Source organism: Gossypium raimondii, chromosome 13 (assembly GCF_025698545.1).
Source record: "Gossypium raimondii isolate GPD5lz chromosome 13, ASM2569854v1, whole genome shotgun sequence".
Taxonomy (NCBI): domain Eukaryota; kingdom Viridiplantae; phylum Streptophyta; class Magnoliopsida; order Malvales; family Malvaceae; genus Gossypium; species Gossypium raimondii.
Genome location: NC_068577.1, coordinates 26073754 through 26092296, shown reverse-complemented (window position 1 = coordinate 26092296; position 18543 = coordinate 26073754). Strand labels below are relative to the sequence as shown.

Here is an 18543-nt window from a genome sequence, read left to right as displayed (position 1 = left end):
ACCCCTTACCTGTATTCGACGCTGAAATAGGGTACAGGGCATTACCAGAACACATACACTTATAAACATGTTAAACCGAGTTATAAAATTTCATTCAAATTTAAACTCTTCAAATTTTTAACATGCTTTTATAAATCTTCACATTATAACTTCAAAATACTATATTTGTAACAAATAGGGCTTCTGAGACCCAATACATACTCATGCAATTCAATACTTCATTTCCATTTCATTTAATTCACGATTCTCATGTTCACAATTCAATTCAATTTCTCAATCCAATATACATTTCAATACCACAATAATTCATTTAATTCAAATCATATCATTTGCAATTTCCATTTAATTCACGTACAATTAAATTTCATTAAATTCAATACTAATACATATTTATCGTTTAACTTAACGTCCCCTTTTTGCATCATTTTACACTTCAAGCATGAACCTAGTATTTCATTTCCTTTCCACTCCCATTTCCTATGCATATCACACAAGATATAAACATTACACTCAACCATAGTCGCAAGCTAGTCTTTTTGAAGACCAACCACATGATAAACCATTTTAATAAATATTACAAACTTTAAACCTTACCACCCTTTTATGATCACAAGCATATTTCCATCTAGACATTTACCATCTTAATGCATAATTTTATAAATTTAATGTGGCGTAATCCAGCCACAACTTGGCCAAAGCCTAAGCATACACACAAAACATGCTAGCCAAATAAACATATAGTATAAGCATTATAAGCATGGATAAGCACCACATTTATTTATGTATCAAACTTATCAACATAAGTTAGTTCATAAACCATTTCTGACATTGCTACATACCAAATCATATACCCAGTATACCACATACACATACTATGAAACTTTATTTTCTCACATGAACTTTAACTATAACTAATAATGCACAATTATAAACATCATTTCTTTTCAATCGTTAATCGATTATAATCGAGCATATGACCAATTATACACAAATCATTCATATGTTCTTCCAATTTTCCTCCTCCTCCTCTCCATTCCACATCCTTAATGTGTATAACACACTTAAACAACATTAAGTACAATTTCACTATTCATTCACATGTATATTCAAAGTTGTCTATTCAAGTCAGAGTCACTAAATTATTTTTACCAGGAGATACAGAACTCCAAATTAAGATCCGTAAATTTTTCCTGAAACTAGATTCACATATATTTTTACCATAAAATTTTAAAAATTTTTTGTTTAGCTAAATAGTACAGTTTATTCTTTAAAATTTCCTTGTTTCTTTGCTCAACAGTTCTGACCTCTCTTTACTAAAATTAATTATCTCATTGTACAGAATTAAAATATGATTTCCATTTATTTATATTGAAAATAGATTCACTGAGGATTCTAAACATATAAACTTTATCCCATAATAATTTTGTACAATTTTTACAATTTTCCAAAGTCAGAACAGGGGATTCCAAACTCATTCTGACTCTGTCTAACTAAACTTCAAATATATCAAAATATATAACTCTTTTGCTTGCTTTGTTTCTTTTATATGAAAATAGACTCATTAATCTTCAATTTCATATATTATTCAGCCTCTAATTAAATCTCCACCATTTTTGGTGATTTTTCAAAGTCACACAACTGTTGCTATCTAAATTGTTTTATTGCTAAATGTACTCTTTCATAATTTCACTTTTTCACTTTCAATCACAATTCAATTCAAAATTCACTTTTCCATTTCTAAGCCGATATTCAATTCAATTCCACACCTATATTCATTATTCAATTACACTTAGTCAATTTCCAGATGAACACTTCGGAATAATAACAGATACTCAGTGGATTCAACACATAGCAACCACCTTATTAATCAATGATGTCCGGTGGAATCAGCACATAGCAACCACCTTACTAATCAATGATGTTCGGTTCACATAGTAGCCTGCACATAGTACTACACTTGTGACCATTACCATTTGATACACGTAGTAGCCTGCACATAGTATTACACACGTGATCGAAACTATCTGGTACGCATAGTAGCCTGCACATAGTACTACACATGCGACCTATCATTCCGGTACAAGTAGTAGCCTGCACATAGTACTACACACGTGACCATCACTTTCACTTTTACATAGTGGCCTACACACAATACGTGCCACATATGTGATCATTTCTGTCACTTCATTCGCATCCCTTTTTATTCCAAAGGTTCATTCGGGAATTTTTTACTTTTTCTCACTTTTCTTTTATCGATCAATTTTAATTTCTCGTCTTTCTTGATTTATAACAATACATTTAACTTATATAACCTTCACACTATTCATTCCAGTCCAAAAATCATACTTTTGCAAAATTACGTTTTTGCCCCTAAAGCTTCACAAAATTACAATTTTGCCCCTAGGCTCGTAAAATAATTTTTATTCAATTTCCTTCCATTTTAGGCCTAGATGAACCATTTTCATAACTATAGCAGTCCACAATACTCACTTATTCACACACTTGTGACATATTTTATAACTTTTACAAATTAATCCTTTTGGGCATTTTCATCGAAAATTACTTAGTACAAATCGTTTATCACACTCCCAACATTCATATTCTTCCATAAAAAATCAAAATACATGCATATCATTCATGGATAAATTTTTAAACACAAACCTTATTTCAAAACAATGGTAAAAATAGGTAAATCTTGTTACGAGGATTTCAAAAACGTAAAAATCATTAAAAACGGGGATAGAACGGACTTACAATCGAGCTTGGAAGCTTGAAAAACCCTAGCCATGGTTTCTCCATGCAATTTTCGGCCTAGGGGTTGAAGATGGACAAAAATTGGCTTTTAATTTTGTTTTTAATTCATTTTAATAACTAAATGACCAAAATGCCCTTAATGAAAATCTTTGGAAACATGTCTAACCATACCCATTTTTGTCCACCAACTTAACCAATGGTCTAATTTCCATATAAAGACCTCCAATTTAAAATTTCATAACAATTGGACACCTCTAACATATAGAACTCAACTTTTACACTTTTTACAATTTACTCCTTTTGACTAAACTGAGTGCCCAAACGTCAAAATTTTCGAACGAAATTTTCACGAATCATTTTGTGAAATCATAAACCATAAAAATATAATGAAAATAATTTTTTTCTCGTCGAATTTGTGGTCCCGAAACCACTATTCCGACTAGCCCCAAATTCGAGCTATTACAATCATTGTCCTAACATCGTGAGTCGTATATTTCAATATAGTCAAACGTATATCGTAACAGGTTGTGCTATAAACACTGATGTTGGATATACCATAATCCATGTAGTGGAATATTGATACGAGTCTCAAAGGCCCAACCCAAGAACGTAAAACAGGTAAAGATAATGTAGTTGCAGATGCTTTGTCTAGACGATATACTTTAATAACTACATTGAATGCTAAAGTCTTAGGGTTTGAACATATTAAAGAATTATATGAAGATGATGCTGATTTCGGCCATATCTATAAGAATTGTGGACATACTGTTTTTGAAAAGTATTATCTTGTAGATGGCTTTCTTTTTCGTATAAACAGGTTATGCATACCAAAGTGTTCCATGAGAGACTTATTGATTTATGAAGCCCATAGTGGGGGTTTAATGGGACATTTTGGAGTGGCCAAAACACTAGACATCTTGCAAGAACACTTCCATTGGCCACATATGAAGAAGGATGTTGAAAAGGTATGTTCCAAGTGCATTACATGCAAACAAGCAAAATCTAAGGTAATGCCTCATGGCCTTTACACTCCTCTACCGATTCCTACTTCACCTTGGGTAGATTTATCCATGGATTTTATTTTAGGTTTGCCTCGAACTAAGAAAAGAAGAGATAGTATATTTGTTGTTGTTGATAGGTTTTCAAAGATGTCACATTTTATTCCTTGTCACAAAACAGATGATGCTACACATGTGGCAGACTTATTCTTTAAAGAAGTGGTAAGACTTCATGGCATCCCTAAAACAATTGTTTCTGATAGATATGTCAAATTCCTTAGCCAATTTTGGAAGGTATTGTGGGGTAAGCTTGGTACTAAATTACTTTATTCTACTACATGTCAACCCCAAACTGATGGCCAAACTGAAGTAGTTAATCAAATCTTAGGGACTTTATTGCGATTTGTTGTGGGAAAGAACATTAGAAATTGGGAAGAATGCCTACCATTTATTAAATTTGCATATAATAGATCTATTCATTCTACAACTGGTTATTCTCCATTTGAACTCGTTTATGGTTTTAACCCACTGACAGTACTTGATCATGCGCCATTACCTCTTGAACACATTATTAATTTAGATGGAGAACAAAAAGCTGAGTTGGTGAAATCCCTACATGAGAAGGCTAGGCAATGAATAGCCAAAACAAATTATGCCAACACCAACAAAGCAAACAAGGGGCGCAAACGGGTTGTACTAGAACCCGGAGATTGGGTTTGGGTCCATTTGAGGAAAGAACGATTTCCTACAAAAAGAAAGACTAAATTAGACCCAAGGGGCGATGGGCCTTTCCAATTACTCGAGCGGATCAACGATAATGCCTATAAAATTGATCTACCTGGTGAGTACAATGTGAGTTTAATGTGGCTGACTTGTTCCAATTTTATTTTTTAGATTCGAGAACGAATCTTTTTGAGGAAGGGGGGAATGATACGAGTCTCAAAGGCCCAACCCAAGAACGTGATGGGCTCAAACTACCACAAGGCCCAATAACGAGATCAAATGCCCGACAAATGCGTTCCAAACTAAATGGGACCATTCAAGAATTTGTTAGCAAGGCCTTAGATGCGTACACAAAAGAACAAGAAAATCAAGATTCGCTTTCTTGTTTTTAAGAAAAGCAAGAAACCGAATCTTGGCCCAATTTTGCTGTTTGGAGCGATTTCAAGAATCGAGAAAATCAAGATTTCAAATCTTGGAAATCTTGGTCCAAGAAACCGAATCTTGCAGCCAAGGTGCATTGGATCTCCGTTACGAGCATCAACGACCTAAATTTGGTAGGAGATGGATCACAAGCCCAAAGTCTTGAAGGCGAGGCCCAATAAGCGAATTCCAGCCCAATCAAGAAATCCATACATATTTAGTTGAAAATCAGGCCAAAATGTCAAAGGGCCCAATTTGTAAACATTTTAATTGTTAATTTAATTTTTAAGGCTCTAGGAAAATTACATGTTAAAAATCGGCCCAAAACAGCCCATTTAAGTGGCCAGCCGAATTTCCCTATTATTTTTCTTAATTAGGTTTAATTTTTAAGTTCTCCTAATGAGATTAGAATTAGTAGAAGGCCTATATAAGAGATGGTCGGCCACCCTTTGTAATTCATTACTCAATACAATAAAATTTCAGTTTTGTTAAAGTGCAGAATTTTCTTTGGGGATTTCTCCAAGAATTCTCTCTTGAGCTTTCTTTAGAAGTTGTTTTAACAATCTTGTGATTGTGGGAGCCATCTTCAACCTTCTTCTTGCCATTGATATTCTTTGGAGGGGAGATTAGAGCCGTTTGAAGGGATTTGTGAAATCTTTCAGGATTTCAAGGATCTTTAGGACTTATCTTTTATTTCTTGCTGTTTCGATTTCTTTATTTATCTTCTCTTGTGTCGATTCTTTATCTCATTTGTTTGCTGTTATTCTTGTGTTTTTCCAGCCATATTCCAACTCCAAGAATCGATTAATTCTTCCTTCGTTGGCTGCAAGGAGTCGTCCTCAAAATCTCCAAAATTCTAGGGTTTGGCCGATTGGGTTATAATCTGTTTGGGGGTCAATCGGTTGCTGGAATTTGGGGAAAATCATCTTGGGTGTTCAATTAGACCGAATCGCATCCTTTATTCACTTCTTGAATCGTTCAATTCCATTGTTCTCTTTCTTTGTTTCTTGCTGCTCCTTTAATTGAATTTGGGGATTTAAATTCAAATCTGATTCTGTTTAATCTTAATCTTTGTTTTTGTTTTCAGATCTGTTCGTCTAGGACCTTTCGTAGGAGTTTCTCGTGACTTGGCAACTCGATCTTGGTCCGCGCGCAACCCTCTATCAGATATGGTTGATCAATATAGGATTTATCCCTCCTACATAATGGGAGCAATACCTTAGGCCTCTTGATAAAGTGAGACTAGAAATGCAAGGTCATGCTCAAATAAATCGAATGAACTTCAAAACTTATGATTGATGCCCCTAAGGGAAAAATAAGATAAGTGAGACCGAGAGGTAATCTTATTGGGCACCAATTCATTAGTCCCGGGTTATTTGGGTGAGGTCGAGAGATAAACCAAATTAATTTATCTAAGTTGATAAAGTGAAGACCGAGAGGTAAAATGGAACTAATTTAAGAGTAATCGCGATTTAAATCCCTAATTCAAAAGTTAACCAACCACATAGAAATCAACCAACCGTTGCCTATTATCGTATTTGGTAGTTTTATATTTTGTTTTATTTACAATTTAGTCCCTTTTTGTCTTAGATAATTAATTAGTTTTATTTAACTTCATTTATACTTTGTCGTAATATAGAAATTAGTGAGTAGCTAGATGGACTCTGTTCTTGCATGCTTTTTGAATAGAAATCACTAAATCACTAACTCTTTTGGGTTTGATCCTTGGAATACTCCGGTGCTCCATTGTAACACTATAAATACTATAACTGACACTGTACGCTTGCAGTTAAAACCGTACTTTAAAAATTAGTTGTTTTTCTGCACACACGCGCATACAATTAGAGGTACCTGAACTTGACAATTTTTACAAACTTGGACCTAAACTTAGAAACTGTAATTCAGTTTGATATTTTTTTTAGATACCTGACTAACTATCGTTAAATTATTATTTTCATCGAATCATATCAATACCTAAATTTAGAAATTGTAAGCCAATTTAATATTTTTTTAAATACTTGACTAACTGTCCTTAAATTATTATTTTCATCCAATCATATTGACACCACGCGTTTCAAACAACCAATCATATTGAACCACGTGTATTAAAAACAACAACATTTAATTGATATTCTTTTTCACTTTTCTTTTAATTTTTATTAATTAAAAGTAATAAACTTTTATTTGATTAATGAATCAACTTTTTCAATTTTATTTTCTTCATTTTATATTTTTTCCATCCTTTTTCTCCCAACACCATCACCGTTCAAGCCCTATCTTGCTCCATCAAAACACTTTTACCCTTTTAGCTTCATTTTCCTTCTCAAACCAAGATAAACTCTCCCTTGAAACCCTAGAGTTGCTTCGTCGCCACCGTCGTTAGGATCTACTTCCGGTGTCTTTTTGCCCCGATTTTAACGATGAAATGCCTCCTCGCTCTTTTTACCGGCTCGATTCTCCCTGAAACTCCACCACTGAAGTGCTATCTTAAAACCTAGAAATAGGTTCTTCATCTTTTACTTTGCCTTGCTCGTTCTGTTTCTTCTTTCTCATATGTTGGTTTTTTTTCGTACTATTTTGAGTTAGGTGGTAACACGTTTCATTGGGCGGCCAACGACGATGGAGTTCGGCGACAAAGCAGCGGCAGCAGTGCAAGGCAGCCAAAGAATAAGGGGAAGATAACGGGGAGAAAAGGGGAGAGCTTTGGACATCAAAGAAGACCGTCAACGGCAAGACGCAACAATGGCGGTGGCGCAATAAGAGTAATGGCTAGGGTTCTTAAAAAGAATGAATTAATATTTTTAATTAATAAAATTTAAAAGAAAATTGAAAAAATCAATTAAATGATTCTTTTTCCTTTTTTAATACACTTGGCATAATATGATTGGGTGAGAAGAAAAATTAACTTGTAAAAAAAAATACTAAATTCAGTTGTGATTTCTAAATTTAGATATCAATTTTTTCTGATCATATTTCTTGGTATAATATTAAGAATTCTTTATAATTTTTCAATAAGTTTTAACGCATTTGAATTCGTGTTTTCTTAAATCTAAAAATACTTATAAATTATTAAGTTGAGATACTCTCATGTTAACATTAAAATGCTAAACGTTCACAAATCGTCAAATCAATTCATATGTGCCAAAAAAACTGTATTTTCAGTTTTTTAAAATGATCATTAAGGCGTAACTGGAATTCTATACCATAAAATATCCATGATTTTAAGTCCATATGCATGAGATTAGCCATTCAAGCATGCTTTAAAAATATAAATTACAATTCTAGGTCAAGCATGGTTAAAATGCTTAAATAAGACATTAATATTATTTTAGGTAGCAAAATAATGATAACTATCATCTAAGTTAAGATTAAATTTCAAAATTCTAAAAAAACAAACAAAAAGTAAAACCACTTCACATAATAGTTCACATAATACTTGAACTATAGCAGAATCTAACCTAATGTTTTAACGACTACTTTGAGCGAATGTTAAAATTTAAATTTTAAAAATATAAAATGACTAATTCCACAATTTATATGTATTACTAACAAAGATAATCTAAATTTAAATCTTCACTTTTAATAAAAGTAATTTAATTTAAATCAAAAGTGTTTCTAAGAGTTAGGTCGGATTTGGACTAAATTAAGTATGATATTAACATGCTATATGTTTACTCAAACTTGACCTAACTTAAAACATAAACTTAAAATTTTATCAAAACCTACTCATAATTGTAACTTGTTAATCCAAATTCATTTTAAACCTATCCATATTGTTTTTAAAATTTTTAAAGATGTATATTTATATTATTCTTAGTTTTTTTATTCATTAAAATTTTATATATATTCATCTTAAGAATTTTTATGCTTACATTATGATACTATTATATATTACTATAGATTTAATTTTTATATATAAAATCACATATAAAAATAATAAAATATAGAAACTTTGGATGAGGCCAACCTCAAATTTTGAATGTTCAACCTCGAGCCTAGTCAATCTAATTGTTTTGCCCAAGTTTATTTTTTAAATTTAATATTTTTATCCAAATCCTCTCAAATTTCAAATAAATCTAGCCCATAAACAGTTCTAATTTAAACCAAAAGTATAAAAGAATCTAATATTTTCATTATAATATAAAATAAAAGATGTTGTAAGACCTAACCAAATCTAAAACATGATAAAGAGCACCTGAAATGATTCAAATACAAAATAATCCGGAACCAAACATAGTTGAATACAAAATGCACGGAACCCAAAATGACCGCCCAACCCTGGTAAAGCCCGTCCAATTGCCACCCTTAGCTCCCACTCTGAAGTTGGTATGGAATGTCAATCTCGACCCTAAGTTGAGATCAGAGGATACACTGAGATACAACATACAAATGAAAGAATCGAACGATTAGGAGTTGGGACAAAATTTACACATTTACATCCTTTTCATCCTTGACCGCATCCAGTGACTTCAGTTCCGCCAACAACTGTCCATACTCGCGTTGCACCTCTCTCATTTCATTTTTAAGCTCTTCTACCTGCCCCAGTTAAAGGTTAGATTTAGTTAAAAGTCCATAATTATTGATACAAGATTTGAGAGACCAACAAATTTAAATACCTTGATGGTAAGTTCTTCCCCTCTCTTATCATACTCCAAGCATCTAAAATACAACAATTGCCAGCAGTTAGCCGCCAGTTTATTGCTGGGCTAAATTTTGAGACTAAAGACTGGTTATCACAAAATACATGTGATAAATCCGTATATAAGAATTTGATGTTTTTCACAGAACTAATAAAACCATTTCCAGTGAAAGATGTGGAAACCACGTAGACATATTCTACTCACTTTGCACGAAGTTTCTTGTTTTCTTGCAACAAGTTCTGGGTTTCTTCATCTCTCAAGTGATTTCCAATACCATTGAGAGGCTACACCGAGAAAAAAAGGCACACAAGGTTAGCAATAGAAATCTGTTTTGTTAATGAGACTGATATATACTACAAGGAGTAAGCAAAAGAAAACCAAATTTCCAAACAGCTGCGTAAAGAAAGATAGAACTAATCAATACTACTGACTTGCTAACCTAATTGCCCCATGTAACCAACTAAATACAATACCACTCAGAATTGGGCAGCAAACTCATGCAATGAGCAGGTAGACTAGAAGGGTTTGCATACATTGACTGAAAAGAATCACGCTTTCATTGAAGCATAAAACAGTGAACTTAGTTGCATCTTTAGCAGACTCCAGTTTCTGCAATGAACCTATTACCCCCTCTTTGTATTCTAATAATTGTAAGAGCATGCTCCCTACACCGACCTGTAGAGATGTTTTGCCACCTGTCCCTGCTTGGCGTTTCACCTTTTCAATTTTTACCAGGTCAACATGTTCTTTCCTTTTCATAGGCAATCCTGTTTAACCACAAGACACCATGACTTGAAAATAATAAGATCATATTAGTGCCAAAAGAAGATTGATATAGTACTTACCTTGCATGCTTCTTCCATGAGAGGAGATGGGGATTGACTGCTCGGCAACATCTAAACGTCCTTTTACTCTATCAGAAACCATATAAGTTTTGTTCAACCCAACAGATTCTTGCACACTGCTCTGTCCTGTAAAATGAGATGAATAATGAGATGCTGGTGGCTGAGACTTTTTCTTGATCTGGTATCCAATTAGTCCGCAATGATAATCCCTGCCAGATAGAATAATGAGCTTCAGGTATCTGTGATGAACATGAACTGAAAACCTCATGAAGTATCATCAAAAGAAATTAAGGATCACATTGCAAACATGCAACAAAGGCACAGTATATGAAGCCTAAATCCATACTCCAAAATAATATTTTCAAGCCATCAAATTTAGCATTTGTATAAAAACAGAAGCATGAAGTTAATATTTTTCTAAGCAAATAATAAAAAATATAAGTAAATAGTTTTTAAATTTTATCCCAAGCATACAATGAAAACATGAAAAATGCAGACTTCCTACCATAAACATCCATGGTAAGCCTATAGGTAGATTATTGCAAAAAGAGAAATTGCAAGGCTAATTAGATAGGAAGACAACTAGGAGTAAAACAGTAAGTGGGAGAACAAACAAACTATGAAGCATACATGTGACTAAGGTAGCGATTGGTATCACTTGTAAGATCACATGGTAATAAGATGATTAAGGTAATTTGATCACGAGTGATTTCATATTATCATGTTTTGGTATAACACTATAAATTACTGGTGATCTTAAACTACAATATTTGGTAATAAAAGGAAAAAAGATCATTTAGAACAAATTATCCAAAATACCCTTACTATAAAGAAAAAAAAATTTGCTTGCTTACTGACATATTTCACTTTTTTTTGGTATCCAAAATTTTGCTCTTCAGAAAATTTTTGTGCGTAAAATTACACCATGAGCAACAAAACTATTGATGCCAGCACCTTAAAACACAAGCCTCAAATTTTTTAGCCAAGTTTAGAGAGGTCTGCCAAGAATTAGCTAGCATTTTGTCACATGTTTTCCCAATTTTATCTAGACAGTTGGTGAAAAAATAGTGTTAATCAAAATTTCCTTTATTGATCCTTTTGGATGGAAATCAAATCACTGCTTAAGGCAGAGATCAGATCACTGCAATGATTTAATATTAATGCCACATAGGACTCTCAAATTACTGAAAAACACAGTGATGTAATCATCGAATGCAGATCACCCTAATTTTGGGATGAACACTTCATACCAAACATCCCCTTAGGCTTTATATAATAGATTACCAGTATTCAAATTCTAAAAAGAAAAAAAGGGATTACCAGTATTCCCATGTCATTTCCTTCAAGCGACCTTCAAGCTTCTGAAAAAGGGAAGTTCTCTCAAAATCTTGTTTGTTATGTGTTGGCTCAACGAAATTAGCTTCCAAAACACCTGAAAGAACAAAAAAATAAATTTTAAAAAGAAAGAAAAAACTTTGTACCAAGTTTTTAGGTGTAATTAACCTACAATGCAGAAAAAGGAATCAAATATCAAGAAGTTAACATATCCTTACCAACCACACCTCTACCCCTACTGTCTGAATAGCTAACGACCTGCCAAAATGGCTGCAAAAGAAGGAAAAGGAAAGACTTGAAGAAACCAACAATTGTCACTTGAAACAAACATGTAAATAAATTGTGTGCAGCAGAACAAGTCTCATCCTTAAAGACATCCAGAGGCATGTAATGCAAATGCCAAGGAGAACAACTTCCCTCAAAGATACCTATGCACAGACAGATTATATAACAATCCACAATAACTATTGATACAGTATTCCTGAACCCAATCCTAAGACAGAAATGACATTTTGTTTAAGGAAAATTAGAAATGATTTATTTATAAGTTGGACAATCATGAGCTTTGCAGATCAGAAGCTATTTTTAAAATTTTATGAAGTTTCTGATATTAACTTATTATAATTTTTTTCTATATAAAAAAGAACTATTATCATTTTAGATTACGAGAAATCAAAGAATATATTTACTTAATTCTTCGAGGCACAAAAGAAGGTTTCAATAAAAATGAATAAAAGACCATGACAAACCAAGTATGTTTCTATACTAGACTCCTATATTTAAATCCACCAAACATAACATGGTTGAAAATTAGCAGTGTTATTTTTCAGGGAGAACTATAAGTGAGCAACATTTTGAGATATAGCTGGAACAAAGGATATGTTCGTTTATTTCACCAAATGAAGTTATACCATTTAGTCATTAGCATGTTTCATCCCTAACATTAACAAAGAAAGTCTAACCATCTAAGAAAGGTTAAACTTTTTCATGACAGTTACCAGAATTAGACGGTTCTTGTGGTAGACACAAAATCCATGGATATTAACTCGAGGAGCTTCTTTAAGGAAACCAATTGTAGATACAACAGCACCCTGCATTTAAATCAGAAAGCAGAAATGTAATACATGGAAGAGTCAAAGAAACATCCAGACAATCACCATCAAGGGATTCAAGGAATACAATCATATCCATGCGAGCAACTTCCAGTAAAATTTGCAGTGGCAGTACCCAACAGATGTAAAGACAGTAGGCTAATTTCATGTTAAATTACAGAGGATGGCAGTTTAGAATAGGAACAACAGTGGTTCATATAGATCATTAGTTTTCAACGAAGATACAATGATAAGTAACAAAGATAATGCTCGGAATAAGTAATAGTACCTCCACAGATCCAACGCTTTGTGGTTTATACAAGATATACTCTATATATTTCAGATCATCAGCAATGTTATGATGCTCAACAATTTCTCCGCGCAATATTATTCTGAAAGTTTCAGGAATTCGCAAATACAAGATGGACAGATATACCTGTATGGTGAGACAGAATCGAACTTAAGAAACATGAATCCTTTTACTCATTAGTTTAACATAAAATATACAGAAACTACAGACTCACACGAAGAGAATGATGGTAACGTCTAGCAATGAGTTGTTCATTTACAGCTTTCCAAGCAGGGATTGTATCGACCTTTTTGGTATCTCCACTAATGCAAATATCCTGCAGAGAGAATCATAAGATTTCACTTGAAAGAGGGTACAAAATTTATTGGAAAAAAGACAGAAGAGGATGAACAAAAAAATTTCAACCTTTTCATCAGAATCAAAGTCTAGCTCTGAATTCCCATCATTATTGAGCCATAAATTGTAGATGATAATTTTTGTCCCATGGGAACCAATGTCATCAAACTGCACTTAGATGAAGATATGTGAAGTTAGTGAGACAAGAATAACTTCAAAGACCAAAAACTTTCATGAAATGTCAAATAAAAGACATTACTCAGTTTGATCCATGCTCCACTTTTCCAGATGAGGTGTTGTATAAATTCAATGTAGATTTCAGTTTGAAGTGAAATTTACTTTACCCAATTAAATGTAATTTTTAGGAAGCTATTTTAATTATCTACTGTCTCACCAAACCCATGTTACCCTTGTGCACTTGGCCATTCTTTTATGACTCTAGAACAAATTAAGGGGACAACAATACAAAGAATCTTCTTAAAACCATAACAACAAAAACACATGAGCTATTTGAATGCAGGGTTAATTTTATGGGTTGAATCAAGTCACTCAAGCCAATGTAAAAGAATGACATAATTAGGCTTGAAAGTCATCAAGCCAAGGGTTAAAAATTTGAAGTCAAATATAGAATTCGCCAGTCAAAAGTCTATAAAGTATTTTCAAGAAAAACTCATCTCGGAGTTAGGTTATTTTGCTTACACCATATGGTATTCCATTTAACACAATATCCTTAATTCAACAAATATAATATTCCTGTTGTTCTTTTTTTGTCTTCTATTTTCCATTTTGATTTAAGCATATTATATTAAGCCTAACTTATAGAATTTAGTATTTCGTACCATTTTCAACATTACAAGGTGATCTTACCACTTGTGATTAGAAATCGCCTTATTTGGCTAGCAACCATTAGTTCTTAAGAATTAAAGGTTATATATTTGTGCTTGATATCAAAGAAAATTAAATTTCGCAAATGTTAAAGTGATGAACAATTCAATTAGCAGCAATAATAGTAGTTGGCAATTCCAGGAAGCAAGTAAAATAAATAAAAATGAAGAAATGTCTAAGGCCTACTTGCTTCAAAAGCTCAGCTTCTGTTGAAAATGGAGACCATTTTAACAGAACGGAAAGATTAGACGCAAAATGTTCTCTACCATGCAACACGTCCAAAGTGCCACTTGACAAATTAAGCTCGTAATCCACCTGCAGTTTGCACAAAGATCTTATAGTATGCATTGGAAACTAACATAAACTCAATGGAAAGAGGATGCTCACCATAGGTACAACTATTCTGTCATGGCACGTTCTTGTCAAAAATGAATAAGAGAGTAGACCAATGCTTTGAGTCAATGACCTGATCAAGAAATAAAAGGAATTAACAATTTAAAAGTAGCAATACAAGTGTAAAATAAAAAAAGTAAGAACAGAAAAATCTCTTCCGCTAACAGAGCCCAAGCTCATACACAACTTTATTGACTTGAATCACATAAAGCAAAGCTTACATTAGGAATTTTAGATTATTAGAAATTAGTGAGTTAAACTATATACGAAGCCAAACATCGATCTTCATTTGGGATGGTTTCCAAACAAAAACATAATTCCTTGTCAAGGCCCACACCTCATGTACCAAACCAAAATGACACAAGAACACAAAAGCTCAACTGTAACCTCCTAAAACATTCAAGTATGCATGTTCTGATAAACTGATACGAATAATAATGATTCAACCCCATCACCCCCAGTTCAACAACTTCCAAACTTTGAATCACATGACATCCAAAAGCCTAAACTCAGGTTGCAAGAAAAGTCACTTGAACCCTAATATGCAATCCATCTATTACAAATTTTTAATGCGGGTTGGACAATCAATTCTTTAAAATAAATATAACAAGTTAAAATAATATTGTTCCCTTGTGTTCTGAGGGAAAAAGAAAAAGATTGATAGCCTTATCATTGCAAAAGTTTCCAGCAATACTTAAGTTTTTTTCATAAATAAAAATAAACTTTCATCAGAAATTTATGGAAATGACAAATTTATCCTATAAACCAACATGAAATAATAATAAACTTTAATAGTCTACCTATAGAAAACATACAAGACTAACAAGAACACAATTTTGATGCACAACGAAGAAAATGATCGTTGTAGAGGAACCAAACCTATCATCCAAGTGGCGGCTGAATACAATCACATCTGCTCCAAGTCTCATAGAACTAGTCTTGAAACCATTGCCATCTGGAAGCCAGAACTTTTGTAAATATAAAAAGAAAGAACCAACAAGTATTCCAAACAAAACATAAGATTAATACATTGTCCAATTGCAGATTTTGACTTCTTATCTGAAAATCCAAAGCTCATGCAGCGACGCATTGCTTCAGGGTCCATTCCACCACCATCATCTAATGGTAAATTATCAAGTTATGAGAAGTGCTAGTTACAAATATTGGATTATAGACAACTTTTACAAAGAAGCAAAAAATAAAGGATCATAAATGAAAAGGTATATGATCATTTTTATTAAATTGAGAAAAAAAATACCTTGAACTAACAAAGCCGGACTCCCATCCCTCGGGTTTGATGTTTTATCTACAATGACAAAAGTGGCCCCATTTTGGATCTATCCAATTTGAAAGAAATAAGATATGAATTGCCCAACATTGAGAATTCATCAAAATAGCAAATTGGGGAACACATTGTAGTAATCTACTTAACTGTGCGTATATTTACCTACAAAAAGGCTATTAATAGGGTAATAATGCGATATAAGCTGCATCTATGCTTAAATTTTCAGTCATTAAGCACGCTAACCATAATTTTAATAAAAATATATACATACAAAAAGAATTTGTCTTCTGGCCAAAAAAAAGAGCTTGTTTAGCCTAGTAAACCAATAATACCTAGCTTTGGTCTAGTTACAATTCAGGTTGGTCTTATTCCCATCTTTTAATGATTACAGGAATATAAAAGTTGAATTATGACTTCTAAGATCGTAATTGAAAATTTAAATCTCTAGTTACAGGTCAATCCACATTAACATTCATAACCTGATCTACCTTCTAATTGTAAACATAAATCAAGGCCGTTGTTAAATCACTAAATTCTGGAATCCCGTACAAATTTTAATATCAATTACAATAAATCAGACAAAACAGTTATATTATTAAATCCTCGTTTTACGACCATTTTATCATTTAATAAAGTTTTCAAAAAGAAATCCTATACCATGCATTTGTACCACTAAACAAGACGGATATACTCCACCAACAAATTAAGTTGAAATTCACCTCATCAATGGCATTGTCAAGTAGTTCAGCAACAGCTGCAAACAAATAACAAACAAAATACAGTGTAATCATGCAAAGGTACTCATTGCCAAAAGAAAATGTACGAAGTATAAAAAATTATCTGCATAAGCTAGACATACCACCAAAAGCCCACTTATGTGAGGTGGCATTTGAATGAAGAAACAAGGGGTGCACATGTAGATAATTTGTGCTATCTGTTGTTTTTAAAAAAAATAAAAATAAAAGCACAATAAAAAGTTAAGATGGATCAGCAATTAGGGAATCACAATTCATTAGCAACACATTGCAAAAATAACTGACAGCTGCATACTTTGTAGCGTGACCTTGGAACCAAGGCCCCCTTCATAGCTCCCAGCTTTCCAGAATTGTCGACAAATTGGTGCTGGAGATACAGCTGATGTCGAACAGACCCCTGTATCATCCCCTGGAGACTGGCATTGCTCCAAAACACTAGTACTACTTTGACCAGTACTTAAAGCATTATTTGAGCTTTTATTTTCTTCAGAGGCTTGTTTTCTAGCTTGTGTTTTGGAACTGAAAAGCTTAACAGATTGAACGCTATGGTTATGTTGCTGCTGTATCATGCTCCCAATGGTACCAGGTTCCAATTTAACAGGTTTCAGGTCGACCTCTCCAAGTTCATCATCACTAGATAAGTCCACAACGTCTATACAATTCATCTCCAAAACTGTAAATAGAAATGAAAACAGACTTCACCTAAGAATATGTTACAAAAAAAAAAAAAATCATAATGCATGCAAAAAGAAAACCCGATAGCTTCGAATCCCAGTAACTAAGGAAATTGAAATTATTCAAATTAAACATAACTCAATCGAAAACATCCATTATACCCAGAAATTAAGAGCTAAATGAATTAAATTAGGGGATGCGGAACCTTTTGCTAGGAAAACCTAAGGGTTCTTCTTCGGTGAAAAAGACTATGGACGCCAAACTGCAACGCAGAAGCTGCACAATATCTTTTCAGTTTAGATTTCCCCAACATCAATTAAATAACATGAAAATTTACTGATATCAAAGTATAAAACTCAAGAAAAACTGAGAACAGAAGGAAAACAAACAAAAAAAACAAATTGGACTTTCAAGTTTCTTTGGCGGGATTCAGAAATTTTTGAAACCCTAACTTGTATTCACCAAGGGCAGAGAAGAGAATAAATCAACAAAGGAGGCCAAAGTGAAATTAGAATGTAGCCTTCAAAATCAACCGAAATGAGAACTGTAAACAGGGATGCAAATGGCGGTTTAGGGGTTGTGGCGTATGCTGGCGCTCGCCTGTTGAAATTGGAAGGAGGGCCGAAACAGTAGATTACATGAGTGTGGCTTCAGGCGGGTTGAAGGCAAAGGGGAGAGACTCGAGGCTGTTTAGCTGGTGTGGGTAACCTCGAGTCTGTTGAGCTGGTGCGGGTAATTTAGATTATGGCATAATCAAAATTAGGCAGAAAACACCGTAAACTATCTATATATTATTTAATACAACTACAACTTTTAAAAAACTTTTAAATTCACAAGAATATTTTTTTTATTTTTTTACTATATTATTAAATTAATATTTAAAATATTTATAATTTAATTTAAGAATATTAATTATAGCTTTACTTAAAATTAATTTGTGATTATTTTATTGACTCTAAAATAGAATTATAACTTAAATAAAATTTAAGCATAGCCACTATCAATAAGTCAAAATAATTAATAATTAATGTAAAATAAATAAAGTTATAATTTGAATAGAAATCTAACTATATAAAGAGGATTGATTTTTACTTTAAG

General features: G+C 32.9%; 1 protein-coding gene and 1 long non-coding RNA gene across 6 annotated transcripts; one reads left to right on the top strand and one right to left on the bottom strand.

Annotated features, from left to right (window-relative positions):
* Positions 1–6941: 6941 nt before the first annotated feature.
* LOC105774691 (uncharacterized) lies at positions 6942–7840 on the top strand. The gene is made up of 2 exons (XR_001127504.2): positions 6942–7399; positions 7482–7840. It is a non-coding gene; the product is annotated as an uncharacterized LOC105774691 (long non-coding RNA).
* A 1167-nt stretch (positions 7841–9007) lies between these two features.
* LOC105773424 (protein MICRORCHIDIA 6) lies at positions 9008–18206 on the bottom strand. 5 transcript variants are annotated; one of them, XM_012595327.2, is made up of 22 exons: positions 17898–18206; positions 17651–17721; positions 17066–17443; positions 16875–16949; positions 16735–16769; positions 15989–16067; positions 15760–15849; positions 15610–15685; positions 14725–14803; positions 14524–14652; positions 13522–13620; positions 13331–13432; positions 13096–13242; positions 12714–12806; positions 11934–11985; positions 11701–11812; positions 10381–10589; positions 10211–10302; positions 9740–9819; positions 9512–9554; positions 9325–9431; positions 9008–9243 (listed from the first exon to the last, which is right to left on the bottom strand). In XM_012595327.2, the coding sequence occupies exons 3-22, from the start codon at positions 17433–17435 to the stop codon at positions 9201–9203; spliced, it is 2112 nt and encodes a 703-aa protein (XP_012450781.1). In that variant the 5' UTR covers positions 17436–17443; positions 17651–17721; positions 17898–18206; the 3' UTR covers positions 9008–9200. The 5 variants fall into 5 exon arrangements, with proteins under 5 accessions (XP_012450781.1, XP_052482391.1, XP_012450784.1 ...); XM_052626431.1 differs by having other exon boundaries at positions 17908–18206; XM_012595330.2 differs by having other exon boundaries at positions 9333–9431; positions 17651–18206.
* Positions 18207–18543: the final 337 nt, after the last annotated feature.